Source organism: Molothrus ater, chromosome 24 (assembly GCF_012460135.2).
Source record: "Molothrus ater isolate BHLD 08-10-18 breed brown headed cowbird chromosome 24, BPBGC_Mater_1.1, whole genome shotgun sequence".
Lineage (NCBI taxonomy): Eukaryota > Metazoa > Chordata > Aves > Passeriformes > Icteridae > Molothrus > Molothrus ater.
Genome location: NC_050501.2, coordinates 6,451,603 through 6,476,811, shown reverse-complemented (window position 1 = coordinate 6,476,811; position 25,209 = coordinate 6,451,603). Strand labels below are relative to the sequence as shown.

Genomic DNA, 25,209 nt, shown 5'->3' with positions numbered 1-25,209 from the left:
GACAGACACACAGATTTAGGACACACACAGATTTAGGACACACACAGATTTTAGGATACACACACAGATTTTAGAACACACACACAGATTTAGGACACACACACACAGATTTAGAACACACACACAGATTTAGGACACACACACACACACAGATTTAGAACACACACACACACAGATTTTAGGATACACCCAGAGATTTTCAGCAGCAGTTCCAGTGGCACTGAGCTGTGATTTTCCAGAGATTCTTTAGGACTGGGCTAACACACACAGACTGCACAAACTGCATTTTTTTTTTTTTTTTTTTGGTGGGAGAGGAATCCCTCCTGCACAGCTCAGCTGACAAACAGCTTTGGAGGAGCACTGCCCCCTGCCCTACACAGATACTTGGGATAAAACATCCCCGTGGTACCCCCGGCTCTGGGTGTCCCTGGAACCCCCCAGAGAGGAGAACGTCCTGGAGGATGCAGGGTTGGATGTAACCAAGGCAGCCCCTGTGGGCGCTCCCCAGAGGTGTGGTGGCTCCCGTTGGGCCCCTCCTGGCAGCTCCAGGGACGGGGAAGGCTGGGGGTGACACTAGATGGCGCCGGGAAGCTTGGCTGGGAGAGGGACGGGTTTGTTGTTTACAGGAGGTTAAAACTAATGATCCTTCTGAGGAAATAAAAGAAGTTTCCCTTGCTGTGATGGAGAGGAAAACGTGGCAGGTCCCGAGCTGGCTGTTTGGTCAAGAGAGGCGGTGTGGTCACAGTGCTCAGTCCCTGCCCTGCAGGGTCACAGCCCCAGCAGCACCCCTGCCCTGCCCTGCCCTGCTCTGGGGACATGGGGACACCTGCCAGGAGTCCATTGCTGCCCTTGATTTACTGCCCTGGAGGGAGGCTGCACCACACACAGCCTCACAAACAGCTCGGCTCAGCTTGGCTCAGCACAACTCAGCTCAGCTCACCTCAGCTCGGCTCAGCTCAGCTCGGCTCAGCTCAGCTCGGCTCAGCTCAGCTCGGCTCAGCTCAGCTCAGTCCAGCTCGGCTCAGATCAGCCCAGCAGGGCTGCAGCTGCCACGTGGGGCCGTGTTTGCTGTCCCAGCAGCTCTGTGGGGTCCCAGAGATGCCTCCCCAGAAGCACAGCACGGGATGTGCTGCTGGAGCTGAGCTGGGGTCCCACAGCACGGCAGAGCTGCTGGGGAGGGCAGGGAGGGAGGACACAGAGCCCATCTGCAGCCAGCCCTGGCTCGGAGAGCAGCCTGCAGTGACCCCCTGCAGGAAACGCTTTGTCAGCCTCACAAACTGGGCCTCCAGAGCTGCTCTGCTCTCCAGCAGCTCAGAGGAAGCCACTGCTTAAAGGACCTTGGCCTCCAAAGGGAAAGGAACGTGCCCAGAACCTCCTTTATCTCCCAGATAAGTGGGTCTGAAATGTCGAATTGTTGCCTTCCCCCATGGGGATCCAAAGCAGCAAAACCAGTGGCAGGTCAGGAGAGAGGCCAGGAGAGGATGCTGAGGGAAAATCTGGAATACAGAGGGGATTTAGGGACGTGTGAAGGAAAGGGCTGCAGCACAGGGAGAGCTCACAGAGCAGAGCACAGAGCAGCAGCTGGAGCACACAGAGCACTCCAGGGCCAGCGTGGCAGCTGGAGCAGCAGGATGGAAAGCAGGAGTGTGGGATGGGACACAGAGCAAAGCAGGAGTGTGGGATGGGACACAGAGCAAAGCAGGAGTGTGGGATGGGACACACAGCAAAGCAGGAGTGAGGGATGGGACACAGAGCAAAGCAGGAGTGAGAGATGGGACACACAGCAAAGCAGGAGTGAGGGATGGGACACAGAGCAAAGCAGGAGGGTGGGATGGGACACAGAGCAAAGCAGGAGGGTGGGATGGGACACAGCAAAGCAGGAGGGTGGGATGGGACACAGAGCAAAGCAGGAGTGAGAGATGGGACACAGAGCAAAGCAGGAGTGAGGGATGGGACACAGAGCAAAGCAGGAGGGAGGGATGGGACACAGAGCAAAGCAGGAGGGTGAGATGGGACACGGAGCCAGGGGACAGCAGGCAGCCACAGGAAACTCTTCAGCAGAGAGGGGACCCCAGAGGAAAAGGTGACAGCAAGAGATAAAGGCAGCTGGTTATGGCAGAGCTGGGGGGAGGCTGTGCTGGGCCCTCGAGAATGAATGTGCAGAACTGACTCAATGCCAGGGGGGTTTTTTGGTCTCAAATTTCTGAACGTCCCTTTTAACCCACCCCCCCACCAGCAGAGGCCCACACACACTGCAGGACCCTCCTCCTCCTCCTCCTCCTCCTGGGATGCTGAGGTCTCTCTGGAATTAGCACATCCTTGCAAAAGCAGAATTGGAGAGAAAATTCCTCGTTGCAAAACTCTCGTGGGCTTTGTTGTGGCCCTGATGTTTGGGTCAGCGTGGTCTCACAGCTCACCTCGCCCTCCCCTTGCACTCTGAGTAATTCCCATTCCCTGGGGGTTTGCAGCCTTTGGCCGCTCAGGCTGTGGATGCAGCTCCCTCCATCCCTGCTCCTCAATCACCTGGCACTCCAGCCCCAGAGCTCCAGGCAGCAGCAGCGGGGGCTCTGCCTGTGGCCCGCGTGTTCTGTCGATTTTCTCTGCTCTCACTCAAGGTCATCAGCAAAACATTTTGGGAATGTCTGGGCAGACAGAGGCTGCTCCAATTGTCTTCACAAAGGGCAGGGGAGGGTTTGGCATTTCTGTGAAAGGTTAGTCTATGCAGAGCCTTTATCAGGCACAGAGGAAGCAGGATGTCTGTGCTGTAAAAAAGGACAATTACAGAGCTGCTGGTGGCTCCAATTTTCCCGGGATCAGGAGCACATCAGACAGCTGAGGGCTGACAGTGATATTTGAGCAACGCAGCAGCGTGAGCCAAATGTTTGGAAGTCTTTTGCTTGCAGAGCCAAGGAGGAGATTTGGGCTAAGGGCTGGAAAATGACTCTGAGGGTTTCGCAAGAGGTGAGGATGAAAGGCTTTGTTAACCCGCATTTCCTGCAGCTCTCACCCGTGGATTTGTTTGGATGCATCAGAAGCAGCAAATCCAAATCCTGCCTGGCTGGCAGGGAATTGTCTGCCAGGAGAGGCAGGAGCAGCAGGGCAGCCCCAGCTCTGCTCTGTTTGCTGCCAGACCTTCTGCAGGCAGGGATTGACTGAGCTCAGGTGCCTCCCTGGCCCTGAGAACATCACCAACCTGAACTCTGGGCTGAGGAAGGACAGAGCCTGGCTGAGGGCTGTGTGCTCTACTCTGTTTTCCAGCACCAAAACTACTCAGCCAGTCCCATCCACTCCCTTGCCCAGTTTTTCCAGTTTTTAAATCCATTTTTTCCTGGATGAATTCACATGCATCTAGCTGGGCACACTGCAAAAATCCCTGCTACGAGCAGAGTAGAAAATCACCTTTCACAGAACATGAGAGTGAGGAAAATGCTCTTGCAGCAGGGAGCCCTGGCAGGAGGCAGAGGAAGAAACTGTGGCCAGCACCAAATTAATTAATAAAGCACAGCTGGGTGTGACCTGAGTCACCTGCAATCTGTGCCAGGGTCTGAGCTGGCAAAGGAAGGGACCTGGAGGAATCTGCCCTAGAGGGGACAGCTCTGAGGAGCTGCTGCTGGCCCTGGTCCTCCCCAGCTCCCAGAATAAAGGAAATGCTGCTGAGGATGTGCCTTGCCTGCCCAGGTTGATGACTCCACGTGGGATTCCAGTGGGGGTGTTGAAGGCTGGCAGAAGTTTCTCTCCAAGTTCCAGGGCTTTGCTCTTGAACACCTGTTAAAAGGGAGGATAAATATTTGATGGAAGGAGTCACAGAGGATCCCCCACATCCCCTTTTCCAAACACACAGTTATAAAACACTGGAGGTGCTGCAGAACCCCTGCTCCAGGTGTGCTGTGCCCTGGCTCCCCTGCACAAAAAAAAATCGGAACCAAAAATCTCACAGGGCTTGGGCATCTCTAAATTTCCTCTCAAATCTGCACTCAACCAGCAGCCAAAGCCTCAGCCTGCAGCAGAGCAGCTCACACCAGCACCCTGTGATCTGAGCTGATCCAGAGTGCTCCCCAAATCCTTCCCATTCCCAGCATGGCAGAGAACAGAAGGAGCTGCAATGGCTGAGCTGAAATCAGAAGAAATCCTTCTGGGCTGAAGCACTGCTGGATTTACAACGTGGGCTTGCCCAGATTTTGTTTTCATCTCCTGTTGTAAAAAACATGATTTGCAACCAACCATCCTCTCCTTGCAGCTCTTGGCCAAGAAGGATTGGTGGTTTCATGGCTAAGCTGCTCCTTTTGCACTGGTAATGCCTCAGTTTTGGGCTTTCCACTCAAATTGCAGCTTATGGTGCCTTGCAGCACAAAGCAAGCACACACAATTATTTTGGGACAGACTGATACCAGCACTAATCTTCACTGCAGAGATTAGTCCTGATCAAGAGAAGCCTCTAAGTGACTTAGGAGATAAAGCACAAGCCTTTTACCTCTAGCCCTGTGGTGGTGGCTCTCAGAAAGCAGGAATTCATTGCTCTAAAAATACAGCACTGAGGAAACCTGAGCTCTCCTGTGGGCTCCCAGACCTTTGATACTCTCACAGGGAAACAGGGGGTTGGTTCAGAGGGGAAAGCAAGAGCAGGGACTGGGTTCTGCCTTTCAGTGACACTGGGTAAGTGACAGGCACTGCCCCAGCTGCTGATGGGACTTCAAGGGGTCACTGCTGGAGTTTTATGGCTTAATGTGGCTTCTCTTTGCTCTGTTGATCTGAAACCTGTTGAAGCTGTCACTGAGGCAGACTCTGAGTCTCACCGAGCCTTTGAGAGTTTTCCCTGGAGGGAAATCCCAGAGGGAAGTCATTCCTGGAACACATTTGAAATGCAGCTGAGGTAAGAGAGCTGCTCCTGATCAATGGTGTCACTGTGCAGGAGCCACCCCAGGGCTGAGCTCTCATTTAGGGCCGCTCCTCACCCAACTCCCCCTGAACCGGAGCTTCAGCTCACCAAAGGGCAGAGGAACAATTCAAAATCTCCTCATCTCCCTACAGATGTAGAACTCCAGCCCAGGCACAGCAGCAAACAGACGATGGCATCTCCAGGCTGGGCAGGAGGGAGGGCAGTGGAGATGAGAGCTCCTGCTTCACCCAGGGCTGCAGCGTCCACCTCGGGGGCTGTGACACCAGCCCAGGGCACCCCAGCTCAGGAATTCCTGCTCCACAGGGATGTGGGGAGCCCCTGCCCTCCCAGCTGCCCTCCTTAGCCCCAGGCAGGATCTGGGACGATGTCTGATGAAATCTCATCCGACTTGCAAGAGAGAGGAACAAGTACAGAGACAAAGATGCTCTGCAAATGGCATTTCCCCGGGGAGCAATGTGTCCAACTGCAAACGTGTCTGGCTAGAATTGCCCACAGGAGGGAAGATCTCTGGCAAATGAGCCATGCACGGTGTGTGCAAGGTAATTATTCGAGGCTTAATTAAAGGAACATTAGTGGCATTTCCATATTCACAAAAAGGATGGGTTTAGCCTGTTGTTAAGGGGGGATTATCTGATGCTCAGGGCAGGGCTCTCAGCTGGTGCCCGGGGCTGGGGGGACACTGTGGGGACACTCCAGGAGCTGTGGGGACACTCCAGGAGCTGGGGGGACACTCCTGGAGCTGTGGGGACACTCCAGCATCTGTGGGGACACTCCAGGAGCTGGGGGGACACTCCTGGAGCTGTGGGGACACTCCAGCATCTGTGGGGACACTCCAGGAGCTGGTGGGACACTCCAGGAGCTGGGGGGACACTCTGTGGGGACAAACCTCCTCTCCAGTCAGGTAGTAGGTGGCCAGGAGCCCCCCGATGTAGCGGATGTTCACCTCGAACAGGGAAGCTTCTCCATTCTGCAAAGACAAAGGAGAGCCCTGAGTGCAGCACAGCCCTCAGCCCTGTGCCCATCTCTCAGCTCTTTGTTTGCTCTGCAGGGACAGGGGGAGCCTGCAGGGAAGAGAAACACCCAAACTGCCCCATTTACCACCTGAGGCAGCACCTGGGGCAGGCAGGGCAGATCACACAATCACAGAACCTCCTGAGCTGGAAGGGACCCCTGGATCACCCAGCCCAACCCCTGGCCCTGCCCAGACCCCCCAACAACCCCACCCTGGGCATCCCTGGGCACTGTCCAAGAGCTCCTGGAGCTCTGGCAGCCTCGGAGCTGTGCCCGTTCCCTGGGGAGCCTGGGCAGTGCCAGCAATCCAAAATCCTTTGCCCAAAATCCAGCCTAAACCTTCCCCAACACAACTTCAGACAGATCACAGCACCCAGTTTCCAGCAGAGCTTGTGGGTCCTGCAGTCCCTGTCCTGCCTTTCTGGACTGTGAGAGCTCCTTGTAGAGAGGCAATATTGAATTAATTCCCCCTGCCTCCCTTGCTGTGCTCCCCGACTCCACTGATCAATCCATTGCATTCACTCTTGTCTTTACAGATCAATCTATTCTGCAGGCCAAGATTAAAAGCTTTTATGAAATCCAGATAAATTATCTCCCAGTTGATTTTGTCCCTTGTTTATCGATTCAGTAACAGACTGAGACCATTCACCAGATTTATCAGATGTGGGCTGTCTCTTATGAATCCATGAATGCCAGTGGTGCCCTCCCAAATGATGCTTCTCTAAAAAGGCAGCTGCAGGCATTGTTCCCGTGGGAGAACCGTTCCTCACAACAACGAGACTGGCATTAAACAAATACAAGTTTAAGCTGCACTTTGGTTTGAACATTCTCTGTGGCTGCCACCGATGAGATGCCGTCAGCTGGGGGTGAGGGATGCAGGGGCAGAGGAGGGACAGCACCCTTCAGCTGCCAGCCCTGCTGTGCTGCACCAGAGCCCCAGCACAGCCCCAAGGGCCCAGGGAGAAGCAGCCCTGGCTGTTTGCAGAGGTGATGCCCAAACCCTGGCTCCCCTGTGCTCCCCCTCTGCTGCTGAGGTGTCACACAGGTCCCAGCAGTGACACCAACAAAGGGCCCAGACAAGGGGAGCTGGGTTTACAACCTTAATCGAATTTAATAAGGAAATTTAATAAGGAAATCTTGTTTTATCACAGGCAGACATTTACCTGAGATGAATCAGAACTTGTTCTTTGGTGAGCAACGTTTCCTTGGAGTGTGTAGCAGTGAGAGTCTGTTTCTATCACCCAGAGCAGAACACAAGAACCATTAAACACTGAACTTGTCAGCCAGGTGAGGCTGATCTGCTGGCCCCTCTGCACCCAGCAGAAAACCCCTGGGCTGAATCCCTGCGCTGCTCCCTTTGGCCTTACAAAGAAAATCAGCTGAGTGGTTCCTTCCCCCAGCGAGCTCTGGGGAAGATTGTGATCAGGGCTGGCAGCTGAGGTGGCACAGGCAGGCATTCCCAGCAGCTGACTCACCACGTTCAAGTCAAAGCTCTTCTCCACCCACTGCTTGGCTTCCTGGAATTCCTCCTCGAGCTCCATGATGTACAGGGTATCTAAGGCGTCGATCACAGTTGCTCCTCGAAGGCCTCCTGTGTGGCAGAAACACAGCAGAGAGCTGAAAGCACAGCTCTGAGGCAGCCTGGGGGGCTGGCACAGGCAGCAGCAGCTCCCAGGCCCCGGGCTGGGGGCATTTCAGCTCTGCACCCACCATTTCCACTGGCCTGGAAGAATGCTGAGTTCTGCAAGAACTTGTGGGGCTGTTTGCAGGGGTCTTAGGATGAGGGAAGAGATGACAATGTTGACTCCATGTTTCAGAAGGCTTGATTCATTATGATATATATTTTTATGATATATATTTTGTGATATATATTATATTAAATAATATTTTATGATATATTATTATATGATCTATTTTATGATATATCAATATATATAATAAAATATATAATATACTTATTCTTATGATATAGATTATATTATGATGCATTTTATGATATAGATCATATTATTTTATGATATATATTTTTATGAGATATATTATTGTTATATGAGATATATTATTTTATGATATATAAAATATTATTTTTATTATATATATTATATTAAAACTATACCAAAAGAATAGAAGAAAGGATTTCATCAGAAGGCTTGCACAGAATAGAAAAGAATGATAACAAAGGCTTGTGGCTGACCAGACAGTCTGAGCCAGCTGGGCTGTGATTGGCCATTAATTAGAAACAACCACATGAGCCCAATCCCAGATGCACCTGTTGCATTCCACAGCAGCAGATAACCATTGTTTGCATGTTGTTCCTGAGGCCTCTCAGCTTCTCAGGAGGAACAATCCCAAGGAAAGGATTTTTCAGAAATTATCATGGCTACAAGAGCTGCCCCAAGGAACAGCTCAGGGTCCGCAGCTGAAGCCATCCAGCCACAAGTGCAAGCCCTGGCCTTGTTCCCAGCCCTGCCTTGGCCAGAGTGGCTCAGCAATGTTTGTGCTCTCACCAAGGGACAAGGGACTGGGTCTGACTCTGGTGTGCAGCCCAGAGAAGGGCTCAGATCCACCCATCCTGGGCTCCTTTCTCCTCTCAGCCCTCCTCTACCCTAGGGATGGATCCTGCCTTATTTTGTTGATGCTCCAAGATTGCAGTTTTGACACTTCTCAGCCAGCCAGCACATCATTGCTTCAATAAAAACCCAAGCAGGACTTTGCTGCTCCACCACGGATTGCTGCCTTTTGGATGCTGTCTGCATCAAAAGCAGGGGCTGGGGGAGAGCAGGGAGGCAGAAACAGCCTCCAGACATCCATTTATTCCTGCAGGCCTGGGAAATGACCATGTCACTGCAGCCACCTCCAGGAGCAGTGGGTGGATGGAGTCGGTCACTGGATCAGCTGGTGGGCTCTAAAAATCAGCTGGGCTCAAGTGGGCCTGGCGTGCTTGCCAAAAGCACCGAGCATGGAAAACAACACCATGGCAGGCAGGGCTGCTTTCATCAGCCCTAATGATTCTTCAATATTAATGATTAGGTGATTTTTATACACTTTCCTGTTAGCAAGGAGAGACGTGCCAGGGAGGCAGGGAGAGCATCTGAACAGGGAAGGAAGGGCAGTGGCACCTGAGGCACAGCTGCTGCTGTGATATTCTGAGAGCAGAATCACACTGCTGGGCTCGCCTGAGTTTGATGATATAATCAACAAAAGCTTTTCATAATCTGCAGAGAGACAATGAGGAAAGTTGGATTTGCTCAAGCTAAATGGAGACAAAGAGACAACAAACTCACCATTTTCTGGGATGATTAATTGAAGTGAGGAATATTGCTGGGATTGACAGAGCCTTTTATCTTTTCAGCAAGTCAGGCCTTTAACTCTGGGAATGGCTCTGGGGACTGGGAGCTCTGCTTGGAGTGGCTCAGCTCTGCTGCCTGTGTTTGACAGAGTGGAGGGCAAACCTCACTCCCTGCTGCTTTGCCTTTGTGTCACATTAAACATTTGTTTTAAATATTCCCTCGCCCTCTGCATCAGAAGAACCTGGGGCTGTGTGTTCTGTACCAGGGGCTGGGCCGTGCTCCCTTTTTTCTGCACCAGCTTTGAAGCAGCTGCAGATGCTCAGTGACTCCTCTCCTGCAGCCCCAGAGCCCTGGCCCGGCCAGGAGGGGCTGGGTCGGCTCCAGCCCCAGGACAGGGTGAAAAGGCAGCTCCTGCCCCTCCTGAGCACAGATCAAACCAGGGCCTGGCTGTGCCTGTCCCTGGCCAGGACAGAGGGCACCCAGAGAGCCCCTGAGCCCCAGCCTGTGACTCCTGTGCCAGGGCAGCACCTGCCCTCCTGCCTGCTCAGCCTCGGCTTCCTCAGAGCAGGACGGAGCCGCAGGGGCAGCTGCCAGAATTCCAGAATTTGGTGTGTGCACACCCCAGCAATGAGTGCAGCACCAACACACCCACCTGGCAGGGTGGTGACACCTCCTGCCAGCTCCTGCCAGCTCTGTCACAGCACCAGCACCTCTCTGCACCTGCACATTAGGGTGGGAGGGCTGCAATCAAAGGGGAGGCAGCTCGAAACCAAATCAAACCCCTCTCTGTCACTTCTGACTCTTGCTGACACCCTCAGCTCGAAATTGCTGGTTTCAGCCTGACTGTTCTTGCTCTGAGGGAGTGTTAAACCAAGAAAGCCTCACAAGAAACCCCTGACAGAAACCCTGCTGGAAATCCCCAGGGCTGGGAGCAGCGGCTTTGGAGCAGGACCCCACAAACCCAAGTGTGCAATGAAATCCCCTCCTGATCCTGCCCCAGGCTGGCTGGGGTGGGGACACCTTCACCAGGGACCAGAACAGGGACCTCAGGAGGAATCCAGGGCGTCTGGGGACATTTCCGAGTGTCACAGCAGCTCTGGTGGCAGGGCCTCTGCCCAGAGCTGTCCCTGAGTGGTGACTGGGGAGGAGAAGCAGCAGCTGAGGGGAGCAGACAAAGGTTCATCTCTCCCTGAGCTGAAGGAGCTGTGCCACCCTGGATTTGCTCTTTTGTGCAGCAGAAGAATGGAGAGAGGAGTGTGGGCAACAAGGCTGCTCTGTTCCTGCTGCCACCCACCCCAGAGAGCACCAACCAACATTGACTTCATTAACACAAGGCTGGGAAAGGTGCTGGGTGGAGAGGAGCTGCCATTGGTGCTTTTGCCTTCTTTTGTTTCTTCTTTTCTTAATTTTTAAATTTTTGTTTTGTTTTGTTTTTTGGTTTTTTTTGTGGGAGGTGACTCAGGCTCTAGGAAGAAACTCTGCCCCAAATGAAAAACCTTGGGGCCAGGTGTTTACAGGCTGGGGATCTACATGTCCAAGCCCAGACTCACCTGCACCTGCCTCTCCCAACACCTGAACCAGTGGCCTAACCCCAGCACTCACCCAGCCCCCAGAGCTTAGCAAAAGTCTGATTTTCCAGAGGGGAGCAGCTGTGATGGGAGGGATGGCTAGCACTGCCTTCCCTCAGCCCTCTCTTCCCAAAATAGCCACCATGGAATATCACAGGCCAGACAGACTTGAAGGGCTCCCAGCTGCAAGTCTGTCCCTTGAGAGCCTCAAAAAAAGCCACCAAAGTGATGCTTCAGCAGCCAAGTAGCTCTGAGTGGGCTCTGAAATAGCCTTGCCTCAGGAAGGAGAGCTCCTTCCAAAGGCTCTCCTGGATCCAGCACACCCTCTGTGCCTGGGCATGGAGAACAAGGACCCTGCAAAGGCACCCAAAGCACAGGCCGGACTCCCCTGTCCCACCAGCCTTGCTCTGGGGTCCAAGGAGGAGCTCAGGGCTTTTGGGGAGGTGAACACCAGGATGCCCAAGCAGCAGGAGATGGAGCATCCTCGCCAGGATCTCCAGCACTCCCTGATGTCAGGGTTCAGCTCAAATAAAATTATCCTTCCACAGGCTGGCTGGGGTTGGAAGGGGCCTTAAAGATCATCCCCTTCCAACCTTCCACAAGAAAATTCCTTGTGCTGTGTCCCCCCTGTTTAGAGCCACGTTCCCCTGTGATTGCCTTTACCCCGAGCCCAGGCAGCCCTGCAGCAGCAGAGAGCTTGGGGAATGTCATCTCTAATGCCCTGGGCCCCAGGGGGGCTGGTGCTGCCATTTGGCAAGGAGCCCTTGATGAAGTGACTCAGTGAGCAGAAACCAAATCCTTCATTTCCAACAAAGCCATTTCCAACCCGTACAGTGACGCTTTGTGCCAACGCCTCAGATGAACAGCACGAGCCATTAGGAAGATATCAGACTTAATCTTGCATGCAGCAGGACTCTTTAAATGCCACAGAACAGGGGGTTTAAACAGCTCTTTGCTAACTTTAATAACAGAGTTTACAACTGAAAAGCAAGAGCAGAAGGGGGAGGAATTTAGATCAGCGCAATGTAAACCCAGATCAAAAATGAAAGGTCTTGACTCCCACTGTTCTTATGTCAGATCGTGTTTGTCAAAACAGAAATTAGTGCTGAAACCTTGTTTGGAATAAAAATTAGGATGCAGTTTCTATGAAACATGATGAACTTGTTAACTGCCAAGGCACAAGGGGCTCTGGTTGTTTACCTTCACCTCCTGGGGTACAGGGGGGAAAACACGAGATCCCTTCCCTGCTTCTGCTGGGCTGAAGGCTTCAATTAAAATCAGTGCCCTGGTACAGCTGGAGTCTGAAAAATTCCCATCTCCAAGTTCTGCTTTTCCTGTTCTTTTTGGTCCTTTTTCTCCATGACAGGGCCTGGAGAGCAGCCTGAACTCCTGACATTTATCCCCAATGTGTGTGAGAAGCCTGGGAGCTGCCTGGGACCGCGCCACCACACAGCTCCTGGCTGGTGGCAAACTGTCCAATTCTGGGAGAAATCCACACAGAGACGTTTTACACAGCTCAGGATTATCTTGGCAACCAAGTAAACTGTGAAAATCACTGCAGCTCCTTGAAAAATCTGCCCTGCAGCCAAGATTTGCCAGTCCCTGTGCAGAGCGCTCCAGGCCAGGCACAAGCAGAGGCTGGGAGCTCCTGAGCTGGGATCTGGGCTTAGGCCAGAGCTCCCTGTCTGGCCTTTAGCTTCTCTTGCCAGCCAAAAAAGCAGGAGGAATTTTCCTCAAAGCATGAAAAGAAAGGGTTTAAAGCAAGAGAATGTGATGGTTAGAAAAATGAGAATGAATTTATCCACCATGACCCGGTGTCTCTGCTCTTCCCAAGCACTTTGCAGCAGCCATCCATCCATCCATCCATCCATCATCCATCCATCCATGCATCCATCATCCATCCATCCATCCATCCATCCATCCATCCATCCATCCATCCATCCATCCATCATCCATCCATCATCCATCCATCCATCCATCATCCATCCATCATCCATCCATCATCCATCCATCCATCATCCATCCATCATCCATCCATCCATCCATCCATCCATCCATCCATCCATCCATCCATCATCCATCCATCCATCCATGCATCCATCATCCATCCATGCATCCATCATCCATCCATCCATCATCCATCCATCCATCCCCCATCCATCATCCATCATCCATCCATCATCCATCCATGCATCCATCATCCATCCATCCATCCATCCTCCATCCATCCCCATCCATCCATCCATCCATCCATCCATCCATCCATCCATCCATCCATCCATCCATCCATCCATCCATCCATCCATCCACCTCCCCTCTGGAATGGTGCAGGAACCCTCCCCACCTTGATTTCTTGACATTTCCTCCAGCACTCCCACCAGGGCTGGGCACTGGAGATGAACTCCAGCTCCAGGAGGTGTTCTCCAGGGGAAAATCACTCTGCTCCCATTGCAAGGATCAGATGTCAGGGATCCCCAGGACAGGGCTGGAACCACAGGTTCCAGCTGACAGAAATTAAACAGAAAATCCAAATGGAATTGGGAAATGGGTTTGCTTTGCAGGAGGAAAGAAAACTGCTCAGTTAAATCCACAATCACCTCATTACAGTCCTTCAGCTGCCTGTGAGTGGTACCTACTGCAGATGAAAGCAGAAACATCAGACCTGAGCTCCAGCCCTGCCAGGGCCTTATTTATTGAGTTTTTTGTCTGGGAGCCTGATAGCTGTAACACAGAGTAACTACATTCCCTTTATTTAAGGGAAACTAAACAAATTACATCTGAGCAACAAGGTAGCAGAAGCCAGAGATAGAGGGGACAAAGAAGCAGTCCAAGAATTAGAAAAGATCTATTTCTTTTTGTATCAGCACATTCTCTTGCAGAGTTAGGGAAAAAAAAGTCCATTAGCTTCTGAGCAACCTCATTTTTCTCTGCTTTCCAAATAAACCACTGCACCTACACTTCAGGGACCTCATCAAAAACCGCTCCATGGCCAAGGTTATTTTCCCATCTTCCTCTCATTAATCTTCCTCACTCTCCTCTGCAGGTACTGGTCAAAGGGTCACCCCTGAGTGCTCTCCATGCCCTGATGGGCAGCAAAGGCCACCAGGCAGGGTCACAGGCAGCTCTGTCCCTGTCCCTCAGCTGGGAGCTGCCATCCATGGGGGTCTCAGGGTGACACTCTGTGCCCCACCTCACACCCCAACAAACCAGCCCCCATCAGCCCAAAACACAATTTCCCCCAAACCAGCCCCCATCAGCCCAAAACACAATTTCCCCATGATTTCAGTCTCAGTTCTGTCTCCTCCCCTTCCCCACCCTGGTAGATTCAGCATTCCCAGGTTGCTGGCCCTGCTTTGCAGTTACCAACTCTTCAGCTCTCAATCCTGGCCCTGAGATGTGGATTTCCACACAGCTCCAGAGGAAATCGGGATCCACTGGAATCCCATGCATTTATGAGCCACAGGACGTCACTCACACCATGTCACCCTCTGAGCTTCACACCCAAACCAGCTCCAGCCCCCATCCCGTGCTTGCAGGGTGCTAAAGCCACATTTCCCCCAGCCAAGGAAAGGTCATGGGCTGATCAGTGCCTGGAAAGATGCTCGGGAGCAGCAGAACAATCAATCCTGCACCAGGCTGGGAGGCAGCAGAGCCCCCAAAGCTCCACTGCCAACCCAGGCTGAGCCTCCCACCCACAGCACAGGAACTCTGAAGGCTGGCATGAGGGAAATCACCCAAACACCTGGCTCACACACAGCTCAGCCTGCTCTTTGCTGTCAGCAGGAGAGCTCTCCCAGGCTCCTGGGAAGTGCTAATGAGTGCCAGCTCCACCTGCAGCACGGAGCGGCCTCGGCATATGGGCTGCCCAGGTAAAGCTGGCAGCAGACAGGCAGCTTCAAGTGCCGCCTTTTAGGCTGCTATGATCAAATTTAATAGAGAGTGTGTTCCAGCTGGGGAAGAAATGGCTTTTTTGGATTACAATCCACTCATGTTTTTCAAATATCAATTTCCCCTGGAGAATTAAGGCTATCGTTCAAGCTGGAGCAGCAGTGGCAGCTCTGCCCTGATCCAGTGATGGGTGGGAGACACAAAAGAGAGCTTGGGCTCGTTCAGGGATGTGAGAGGCTGGGGGGTACAGGTTAGCAATATCCTTATTAAGCACTGGGGAAAGAGGAGAAGAAAGGTGTTCAGCTCAGAAGTGAATCACTTGTCACAGCACCAGCCCCTCAGATAAGTTACTGCCTTCAGAGGGATGGGAGAGCAGACGTGTGATAAGCACCTATTGCCAACTGATTCTTAAATATTTAATACTTGGCAGCACTCCCCAGTTTAATCCTCTTTCCCCCAGTTCCTCCAACCATCTTTCAACATTTAGCGATCCTCCAACAAGCAGCTCCGCTTCATCCCTGCACGGCTCCAGCACCTCCTGGAGCTCAAATCAAACCGTTCCTGTTCCAAAGAGCCAGGGAGGAGGGGAGGCTTGCCCGAGGCTGCCAGCACAGCCCCTGGTGCAGCAGAGACGCTGCAAATCCACCCTCCACGTGCCTCCCATCTGTCTCCCGTGACACACGGGCAGCTCTGTGGGCCGGGGAGAGCTCAGCAGGAAATTGGAGGCGATAATCGTTCAAATGCTCCGCTGGGAAGGAGCTTCCCTCCCGCTCTCGGGCAGTGGGGCTCAGATGCTGGCCAGCAGGGGTAATTGCTTCTGACAAAGATGGGTCATTTGACAAGGCAGGAGCACGGCTGGGAGGAGCAGTTCAGGGAGGTTAAGCACAAGACAACAGCTGGGGCAAAGCACTGCTGGTGCCTCCCTGTTCTGGGTGTTTGAAATTAATTTTGGAGTGGTTAAAGGTAATCTGATTATAGTCAATTTATTGCTCCTCCACAGACCTCCTGGAGGACCTGCAGCATTTAATGTGAGGGGTCCCAACAGGCCCATTAGAGCAAACACACACGTCCTACCTGCAACTATTATCCTGCTCTGCCAGAGCCACAGGTAGCAGTTAATGAGCAGAGCTGCTAATTCACCTCACAATTCAAAGGGGAGATGCTTCATTACAACAATCAGAAGAAGGTGCCCTTCTGCCTCTCAAACACACTTCCCAAAAGTGGCAGATGTGTTATGACAGCACAGCCTGGAGCTCCTGACAGTGATTTTCCCTCAGATCTGATCTGGATGGGCTCTGCAGAACCAGCACCACGTTGGAGCTGGGGCTGTAAAACCACTCATCCCTGTGGTGGCTTTATCCCCAGCCCAGCCCAGCCCAGCAAACATCACCTCCCAGAAATTACCTGGCCCTTAACACCAGCCCAGGTGGGAGAGAATTCAGAGATGAAGAAACCAAACCAGCCTTTGCCTCAAAATGAATAAACAGATTAATTGTGCTGTTCAGTGTGGGGCCTGGCCACCTGCTGAGAACCCATGAGCTGGGCTGGGAACCCTCATAACCATCCATGGGAGAATCTGAGCACATTTTCTCTGTGAATGCAGTGGGCCAGGAGAATGCAAATGCTCCATTACCACCAGCACAAACACATTAAGGCACAGAACTCCATCACTTGGGACCATCTGTCCCCGTTCTTCCCTTTCTCTCCCATATTGTTAAAGTCACACCAACGAGACCCCAGCTGAAAGCCTCCAAATGCTCTCCAGTATGCTGCTTGACAGGATTAGATATCAAAATAATCCCAGCAAATTGGGGAAATAGTCAGGAGCAAGCAGGATGCGGTTCAGTGAGGCCGCACGGCGCGTCCTGCCCCGGGGCCAGCACAGCGCGAAGCAGAAGGGAGAAATGGTGAGGAAACCATTCCCAGGCTGCAGCCCAGGAAATGCAGCTCAGACCAACCACTTCCAGCTCAGACCTACCATTTCCAGCTCAAATTGAGGATTTCCAGCTCAAATCAAGGATTTCCAGTTCAGATCAGCAATTTCCAGCTCAAACCAATGACTTCCAGCTCAAATCAAGGATTTCCAGCTCAGATCAGCAATTTCCAGCTCAAACCAGCAATTTCCAGCTCAGATCAGCAATTTCCAACTCCAATCACCAATTTCCAGCTCAAATCACCAATTTCCAGCTCAAATCACCAATTTCCAGCTCAAACCAATGACTTCCAGCTCAAACCAAGACGTTGGAATGCTGGGAAAAGGAGCAAAGCCCACCCCAAGAAGAACAATAATGCCTCACCCAAGAAAGGGCACAGAGCCTCCCTCCAGCAGCATTTGGAGATTGCAGAGGGCCCAGCAGGAGGAATGTGAGCTGCAGTTAAAGCTGGGGAGGTCTGAGGCTGAAGGCTGGAGGAGGCTGGAGATGCTGAGGGTAAGAGCACCCAGCACATCCCCAGGGAGAGGCCAAGGAGTCCCAGCTGAGCCCTGCAGAGAGAGGGGTCAGCCACCAGGAGCAGCCTTAGAGCATTGAGGCAGAACTGTCCCAGCTTTTAGGGAAGCACTGAAAGGCCCCTGGCTGCTTCTCTGTGTTCTGCTGCTCGCTGGGATGAGTGGGAACTGCAGGACTCCGAAAAGATGCTCTGGAGAGGCAGCAGAGTGATGCTGAGGGAAGGAAAAGCTCCATGAAATGTTTCCTGCTGGCTCCATCCCCTGCAAACCTTTCCCAGAGCTCCCTTAGTGACAGGGAACATCACAGCTACAATTTGGGATGTACACACAAAAGTCAGGAAATTAAAAATGCTGGTTCCCACAGCAACCAGGATGGAGCCTGCCAAGAGAGAGGGAATGTTCTAGCCTAGGCAAAAGGTGTCAGTTTTAATGCCTGGAGGTGACTTCCACTTCCAGCTGTCTGAAGGAGAAGTCCGTGAAAGCTCTGCACTCCTGCACAGGCAGACCTTGATGCTCAGGTCCTTTGTTCCTGGATTCCCTCTCCTCCTGGCACACACAGCACAGCCTGGGGCTTGGAAATGGAGATGAACCAGAGCTGTTCAAACCCAGCCCTGAATGCTGGGATCCCCCACTTCAGAACTCAGGGTTTGTGTTTTCCCACCCCCAGCTCTGCGAGGAAACCACCCCAGAGCAATCCTGTGTTCAGAGGAAAGCACCGTGGAGAAAAACAGGAATGAATTGGGTGTTCTTAACCCTGTGTTTGTACCTGAGAGGTAAATTCTGGGTTTATTGAAATTAGTAGGAAACAACCTCTGCCTTTAGAACTTTCTCTTGAAATGCTTTCATTTCCTGCACTGAACTTTTTCTTCCCTTTTTTCCCTTCCCTTTTGGAGCTGCATATAAAGTGTGGTAGGGTGCAGAAGTGGTGTTGGGAATAAAACATCACAAGGAGGATGAACAATTTTAGTCAGTCCAGAAAAAAAAATCCTCGCCGCGTTTCACACTGATGCCTCAAGCAAAGGCTGAGGGATTTCCTTGAACCTCCAAAAAAATCTTCTCCAGAGACAGGAACAATCCTGGGAGGCTAAAAGGAAGCACTTTGTGAAAGCATAAAGGTCTTGCAGTGATAAATGCCTGCCACAGCATTCTGAGCACACAGAGCCAGCCCCAGCAGGGACAAATCTGAAAGCTGATGTCCTGAGGGAGGGAGTTAAACCCACTGATTAAGTGAGATAAGGGACTCCTCTCCCCCAAAAAGGCAGCAGAGATGGAAAAAAAAAAAATCAGAAACAAGCACCTGGAGAAATTACAGAGGAAGAAATTCAGTAGCAGGACCCATTTGATATATGATCTCCTGGAGGTGAATGGAAAAATGTCAAAATCTAACACTAATCCAGATGAATATCCAATGAGATACATAATGAGGGTGGAAAGAAACCTCAGCAGCAGCACAAAATGATGTGATAAAGCATTAAGTTCTAAATGTGAAATCCAACACAGCAAAGCCAGTTTGGAACCTGCTTAATCTCTTCAGAAGTTTCAGCAGTAGAAACCAAGTGAATTAAAACCAAAGTGGGTTTTTTTCCCTGTACAATTTCCATCTCTTCTGAATAAACAAGGGAAAGCTAAAACACAGAGGGATAAAGGTAGAAACCCACGAGTCTCGAGGTATTTCCAACATTAAAAGGCATAGCTAAAAGCGCATTTTTAAAATATTCTTAACCTTCTCTGGATTTTATGTAGCTCCTGGTAGTGCAGGAGGGGCTGTGGCTGCAAACTCCTCCTGGATTAGAGCTGGAGCCAGAGAGGGGTCAGGCTCTGCTCCCAGGGAACAGGGATAGGGCAAGAAACAGCCTCAGGTTGTGCCAGGGGAGGTTTAGGTTGGATAGAGGGAAAATTTCTTCCCTGAATGGGTTATCACAGCCCTGGAAATGCTCAGGAGTGTCTGGATGTGGGTTAGTGGTGAGCACAGGGCTGCTGCTGGGTCACTGCTTGGATTTAAACGCCCTTTCCAACCTTAATTCTATGATTCTGGCAAGAACCTCATCAAGAATCTGACTGCAAGCAGTGACCAGAGACACCTGGCCCTGAGCATCCCAAAATCCACCTTCAGCCCAGGCAGGGCAGTCAGGAGCCCCAGGTGGGGCATTTACCTCCCTAAGGAATCCCAGACTGGTCTGGGTGGGAAGGGCCCTCAAAGCCCAGCCCATCCCCATCCCAGCCCATCCCATCCCATGGATCCCATCCCCATCCCATGGATCCCATCCCATGGATCCCATCCCATCCCATCCCATGGATCCCATCCCAGGTTCCCAGCGATCCCCAGCTCCCTGGAGCGGGTGCTGGATGTTTGTTCAAACCAGCTGGAAGTGCCAAGCCTCCAACTCAGCTTTTGCTGTGGAGCTGCCACCAAAGCCTCCTAATCCAGAGCTGGATCTGTGAGCAGTCCAACTCCACCCACCCTCAGCTGGCTGCCTTTTAATCACACGCTCAATATCTCTGAAGATTAGACAATTATTTCCGCATAATTAGTGTCCAGAATGAGGCACAGGCAACATCCATAATGGGGTGCTTAAAGAAAATATTAAAAGGAAAGGAGGAAAAAATCTTAAAGACGAGCTCACTGTGTTTTAAAATACACTCAGAGCCTGAAAAAAGGATTAAAAAATAGCTCCAGCCTGATTGTTCCCTGCGTGCTGTGCCACGGGGCTGCTCACGTGTGGCTTCCTCCTCATCTCTGCCTGCTCCTCTCTCAGCTGCCCACAGAGGCCCCACGGAACCCTCCCCACTCCCAGCTCAAAGCAATTTTCTCCCTTTTCCTGCTCCCATTTGCTGCTCTAATGGCTGTTTTTCTGTTCCTTGTTTTGTTTCCTCCTGCCCCGTTTTGCTGTGCGAAGCACTCCTGACAAATCCCACGGCACCCTCTGCTCCTCCCAGGCCTCATTAAGCTCCAGCCTCAGCTCGGGGTCAGTGGAAAGTTCAGGAAGCTGCTGAGGAAGCTGGGCTGATGGATGGAACTCGCCCAGTTTGCTGCTAGGGCAGCTTGGGTGTCCAGAGTGCCCCAGTCTGGGCTCTCCCACCCCAGCCTCTCCACCCCCTTCCCCTTCCTGACTTTATTTCCCTGCTCAGATGCAAACCTAAGATGAACCCACTCTGTTCAAATGACATTTGCTCAACAGCCACTGCCCTGCCCAGCCCCAGAGCCAAGGTGGCCTCATTTGGAGGCCGCTCTTGAGACACTGGGGATTTTTTCTGGTTAAACTTTTTAAATGAATAGTTCAAGCTGAGAAGTCAGCTGAGCCACTGTAATCAGCTTAAACCCCTGTTTAGGGAGGGGTTTAGGGCTCAGCAGAGCCCTGAGGTTTGAGCCACCACTGCCAGCAGGACCCAAGGTGAGAGTGGAGTGGGGACAGATCTCCTGAAGGATTAATTAGCTTGGGAGTGATCTCAAAACAGGGGAAAAAAGCCCAAACAGGGATTGATGTCAGCTCCAACACGCAGCCAGACTCCAGTGAGCTTGGGATTTGGAGGACATCCTGATTCCCTGCTTCCTGCTGCCAGGAAATAAGTTTGTTGCTGCAGATTTCACTGACATCAAAAGCCAAAGTCAACTCAAAATGCCCTCCTGCATTTCAAAAATGAAAATTATTCATCTGGGGAACATTACACATGAAAAAGACAAAAAAGATGATGATGCCAGGGAGCAACAGAGTTCCACCAACATCTTCATTACAAGGTCTTTTTCTCTTTAAAGAGCCCATGGAGTCAAGAATCCAATGTCATGTGCAATAGGCAGCAGGCATAATTCAGCATAGAAATTAGGAGAGCCATTATTATTATTATTATTATTTTAATCACATAAAAGGACTCTCCAGGGTTTTGCAATTTTGTGATCACAGGGAAAGAGACCCAGAGACAGAAGAGAAAAGGTGCAGTAAGTGATTGCACAATTGGAGGTTCCCATTTCTCTTCTGGTGGCCGGGATATTGCTGAATTAATATTTTCATTCAATTATCTCTGTTACATATTCACAGACCAACTCCTGTTGTTTCTAACCGGGCTGGGTGTGTTTGCTGCCTGCTAAATGCTGGAGAAGGAAGCAGCTCTCTGGGAAATGTTTGGCTCAGCTGGCCAGACTGGGGGCACGTGGAGATTTTGGGGTCCAACACCTGAGCTGGCAGCCCCAGAGCAGGTGCTGGTAAAAGCTGCTGTCACAGGAGCTTCTTGGGGGTGTTAAATCCACTGGGGATTCCTGGGATTTCCAGTGGATTCCTGGAATCTCCATCCAGATCTGAGCCTGGCAGGTCACAGTGCCACAGGGCAGAGACAAAGTCTGGTGGGATCTGCCAGGCAGAACAAATCTGAAGGTTCTGGACCTCAGGACAATCAGCTGGGTCCTTTCCAGAGGCTTCTCTGGATATATTCCTGTGGTCACTGCTTTTCTTCCCCTTTCTTTGTCCTTAGAGCCAAACCAGCCCCATTTCCAGGCAGCTGAGGCCAGTGACCTCCTGTCCTCAAAGCAAACAGCTCAGCCGAAGTCAGAGCCCAGCACGCAAACACAGCCATGGATTTTCCAGGAATTCCTCCAGCCTGGGCCCTGCCACCAGGCAATCAAACATGAGAGAGCCCTGCTGCAGGGTGAGGTGCAAACACCTGCAGAAATTCAGTGCAGCTGCTGGCAGAGCTGTGCCACCCCTGCTGCTGGCCTGGCAGTGCCCTGGCTGTGACACTTGGCACTTGGAGCGCCTGCCTCACTGTGCTGCAGAAACTCAGCATATGCTGAGAGGAGCCATGGCTGCAACGAGGCAATTCATGATCTCAGGCATGATATCGAGTGGGGAAAGAGGGGAAAAAAGGGGGGAAACCTGGTTAAGGTTTGCTATTTTTAAACTAAAATTAATAAACCAACATGCATTTAGGTGGTGAGAAACGCCTAACAGCACAGCAGGGTTCCATATTTACTTGCTGTCACTGATTTCAGAGCAAATTGGCTCAGGGTATAAGTCAAAGAAAGATTCTTCTGTTGCCAGCACTGCACACTTCAAGAGATATCTGAAAATCAGGCTTCTCACCTTATCATTGTTAAAAGACTGTGCAATCAAAATGTAACTGACAATTCAGCTGATGCACGAGCAGAACGAGGTGCCAGCTCACTCTCCCGTAGCTACAGAAGCTCTGTAAAGCTATCAGGATTTTAAAAACATTTTGTCAGAAAAATAAGTGGCTCTGACAGAGCTGGGGAGTGGGCAGAATAATAATGCAGTGCTCTGGAGCTCAGGGTGACAGGTGCATTTCAGGGGCTGTGGCACACAGAGCTGCAGCCCTGCTCCCAGGGAGCCAACCCCTGCAAACACCACTGAATTTAATCCCTCCAGCACCCAGGGCAGCAGGGCTGAGGTGGCTGAGAAGGGTTAAAATAACTGCATCAGCACTGGGAGCAGAATTTGTACCTGCAGACCTCCAGCCTCACCCTCAGCCTCAAGCTCAGCAGCTGTGCCATTTTGCTTAAATGTTCCTAAACCAGCTCGTTTGGGGTCTGGTTTGATCAGTGCCTGGCATTCTGCAGACAACCCTGAACCTAAAATTAATGAATAATAATTATAATAATAAATATAAATAACAAAATAACAATAACATTAATTAATAATTAACCCCCCCAAGCTGTGCAGCCTTTAGGAGCATCTGGAACCTCGTGATGTGGGGTTTGCTCCAGCAGAGATCGCCCCTCACCCTCTGTGGGGCACTGTGCCCACTCCCATGGCACCATTTCCAGGGCAATCATGCCACAGCTGAAAGCCTAAACCGTGTTCACCCCACTGGAGGGCATGGGCTGGGCTGCTCAGCGTGGCACTTCTTATCACAAGCACCACTGATGAATAATTAATGCTGATGAAAGGAGCACAGCTTGTGGGTTTAAGGAAAGGGCTCTCGAGCTGCAGTGATTGTAAATGACAGCAATCACAGGAGTTCTGTGCAAATAAACTCAGTCCAGAAACGTGGGAGAGGCTTGATGAGAGAAACAGGAGCTGCAGAACACCAAGCACCAGCAGGAACGTGAGACCAGGTCCCCAGATCACAGTCCAGGAGAGGGGGGATGCTGAGAACACCTGGGAAATGGCAAAGTTGGGTCTCTGGAGAGATTAACAGGGCTGGGGACCCAAGTTTTCCTACCTGGGCAGGAAAAATGGGGAGGGAGGCTCTGTCCTGGCTGCCAGGAGAAGCAGGACACTCTGCAGGAGCAGAATTCAGAGTTCATTTTTATTTCTACTTGGACTAGAGGGAATATTTGATCCAGAGCAGCTCCCCCCAGGCTGAGGCTGCCAAACTGGAGGCTCCAAGTGAGCAGCAGCACATCCACAACAGCAAAATCACCCTTCAGGAACTTGATTGCTTCCCATGCACGCAAACACGCTCCAAAATAGCCCCAAAAAGGTTCCTCCCCTCCCACATGGCAGCAGCTGCAGAGAAATCTCAGCTTAATATTGACATTTCCAGCCTGGAGAGCACCCAGTCTGCCTCCTTCCCAGCTGGAGCTTGGGATAAAAAGCCACTGGGAGTGAGAGGAGGGGGAATGGGCAGCAATGCAGGGCCACAGTGCCCTGTGCTGCCTCCTCAGAGTCTCTGAAGGGCAGAGGGACAGGGGCTGCACCAAGGGATTCCCTGATGCTGCCCTCCTTTAGAGGCACAGCCAGGAGCAGGAAAAGCCTATTGAAAGGCTGAAATGTACCATGGAGCTGCTTTTCTGCAATTGTCTGCAAATCCTCGTGCTCCAAAGCATTTTTCTTGAGAGTGCTCACAGGCACACTGCAAACAAGCATAAGTACTGTCAATTGTTTTAGCATGATAAATGCATTTTAAAGCTTTCAATATTTTTGTCTGTTTACTGGCACACTCCTTGAGGAATTTTGACAAGCTTGCCAGAGTGGAAGAGCTGCAAAATGCTTCAGCTTGCCCTGAACTCCATGCAAATTCTCCATTAAAGAACCTGGCTGTTGCTGGAGGGGCTGAAAGAGCAAAGCAAAGGCCAAACCCACCCAAATCAGTGCTCCAGGCACAGAGGGGCTGGCCAGGGGCAGGGGCTGCTCACACCCAGCCTGAGACAATCCCAGACCTCCTCCCCTGAACCTCCACAAGGGTTAATGGGCTTCCCTGCAGCCCAGCCCAGCTGTGAGCCAGATGTGCCTCCCCACCCCTCAGCAAAGGACCTGTCCCTAATGTCCCATCCAAGCCTGCCCTCTGTCCCTTTCAAGCCACTCCTGTCCCTCATAAATGACCTCTCCATCTTTCTTGTCCTCCCTCAGGTCCTGGAAGGCCATAACCAGGTCACCCCAAGCCTTCTCTTCGCTTCCCTGATGGTGTCAGAGACACCTGGGGCCATTTCCACCTTCACACTTCCCTTCCCCACACCTCAGCCCCCAAAGCTGAGCAGGATGAGGGCTGGGCTCCACACAAAGCAGAACTCCACAGGCTGAAAGCTCCCCCCAGGTCCTGGAGCTGATGTGGAGAAGGAGCCGGGGACCTACAGAGTGCAAAACAGGATGGGAGTGTTCTCCAAAGCCCCAGTGCCACCCTCTGCAATCAGCGCACGGGTGACCTGCCCACGGAGGGACTCCGGGAGATAATCCCTGCACACACATCCCCTGGAAAGGAGCCCAGAGCCCTCTGCACAGCAGGAATTCCCCAGGGATGGGAAGGGAAAGGAAAGGAAGGGCTCAGGGAGCAGAGCAGGGAAATGCTCTGAGTGCAGAGCAGCAGAAAGACAATTTATATCCCCAAAAGCCAACAAATACCCCAAAGCCACAACAAGTATCCCACCAGAATGAGCAGGGGAACAGCACTGGAAGTGGCTCCCATAAAAAAAGGTAATCTGCTAAAGAGTAAAATTATACAAGCCAGTTAGCACAGAGTATAAAGAGCTTTTAATATTGATTCACTCAATATTTCATGGAATTCACATCTTGCTCAACAGTGAAGAAATGAGAGAGAGAAAATGCTCAATTTGGTCAGGTCCTGAAGCCTACAAGCCCAGACAAATAGCAGCATTGTCAGCTCTGGGCTGGCTTCATGTTTTAATAAAGACACTTTCATTTTAGCACATTTGGTGCTGGC

At 51.6% G+C, this 25,209-nt stretch overlaps 1 protein-coding gene across 31 annotated transcripts in view; it reads right to left on the bottom strand.

Annotated features, from left to right (window-relative positions):
- Positions 1–25,209, bottom strand: part of MAN1C1 (mannosidase alpha class 1C member 1) — a 55,795-nt gene that overhangs the window by 9,491 nt on the left and 21,095 nt on the right. For all 31 annotated transcript variants that reach the window (XR_008508796.1, XR_008508797.1, XR_008508798.1 and 28 more), the window contains exons 4-6: positions 7,384–7,499; positions 5,784–5,864; positions 3,671–3,765 (exon numbers count right to left, since the gene is read on the bottom strand). Coding sequence is in view for 1 of the 31 variants with exons in the window: in XM_054517220.1 (XP_054373195.1) it covers positions 3,671–3,765; positions 5,784–5,864; positions 7,384–7,499 (292 nt within the window). In the remaining 30 variants the exon portion in view is untranslated. The remainder of the gene's footprint in view (positions 1–3,670; positions 3,766–5,783; positions 5,865–7,383; positions 7,500–25,209) is intronic.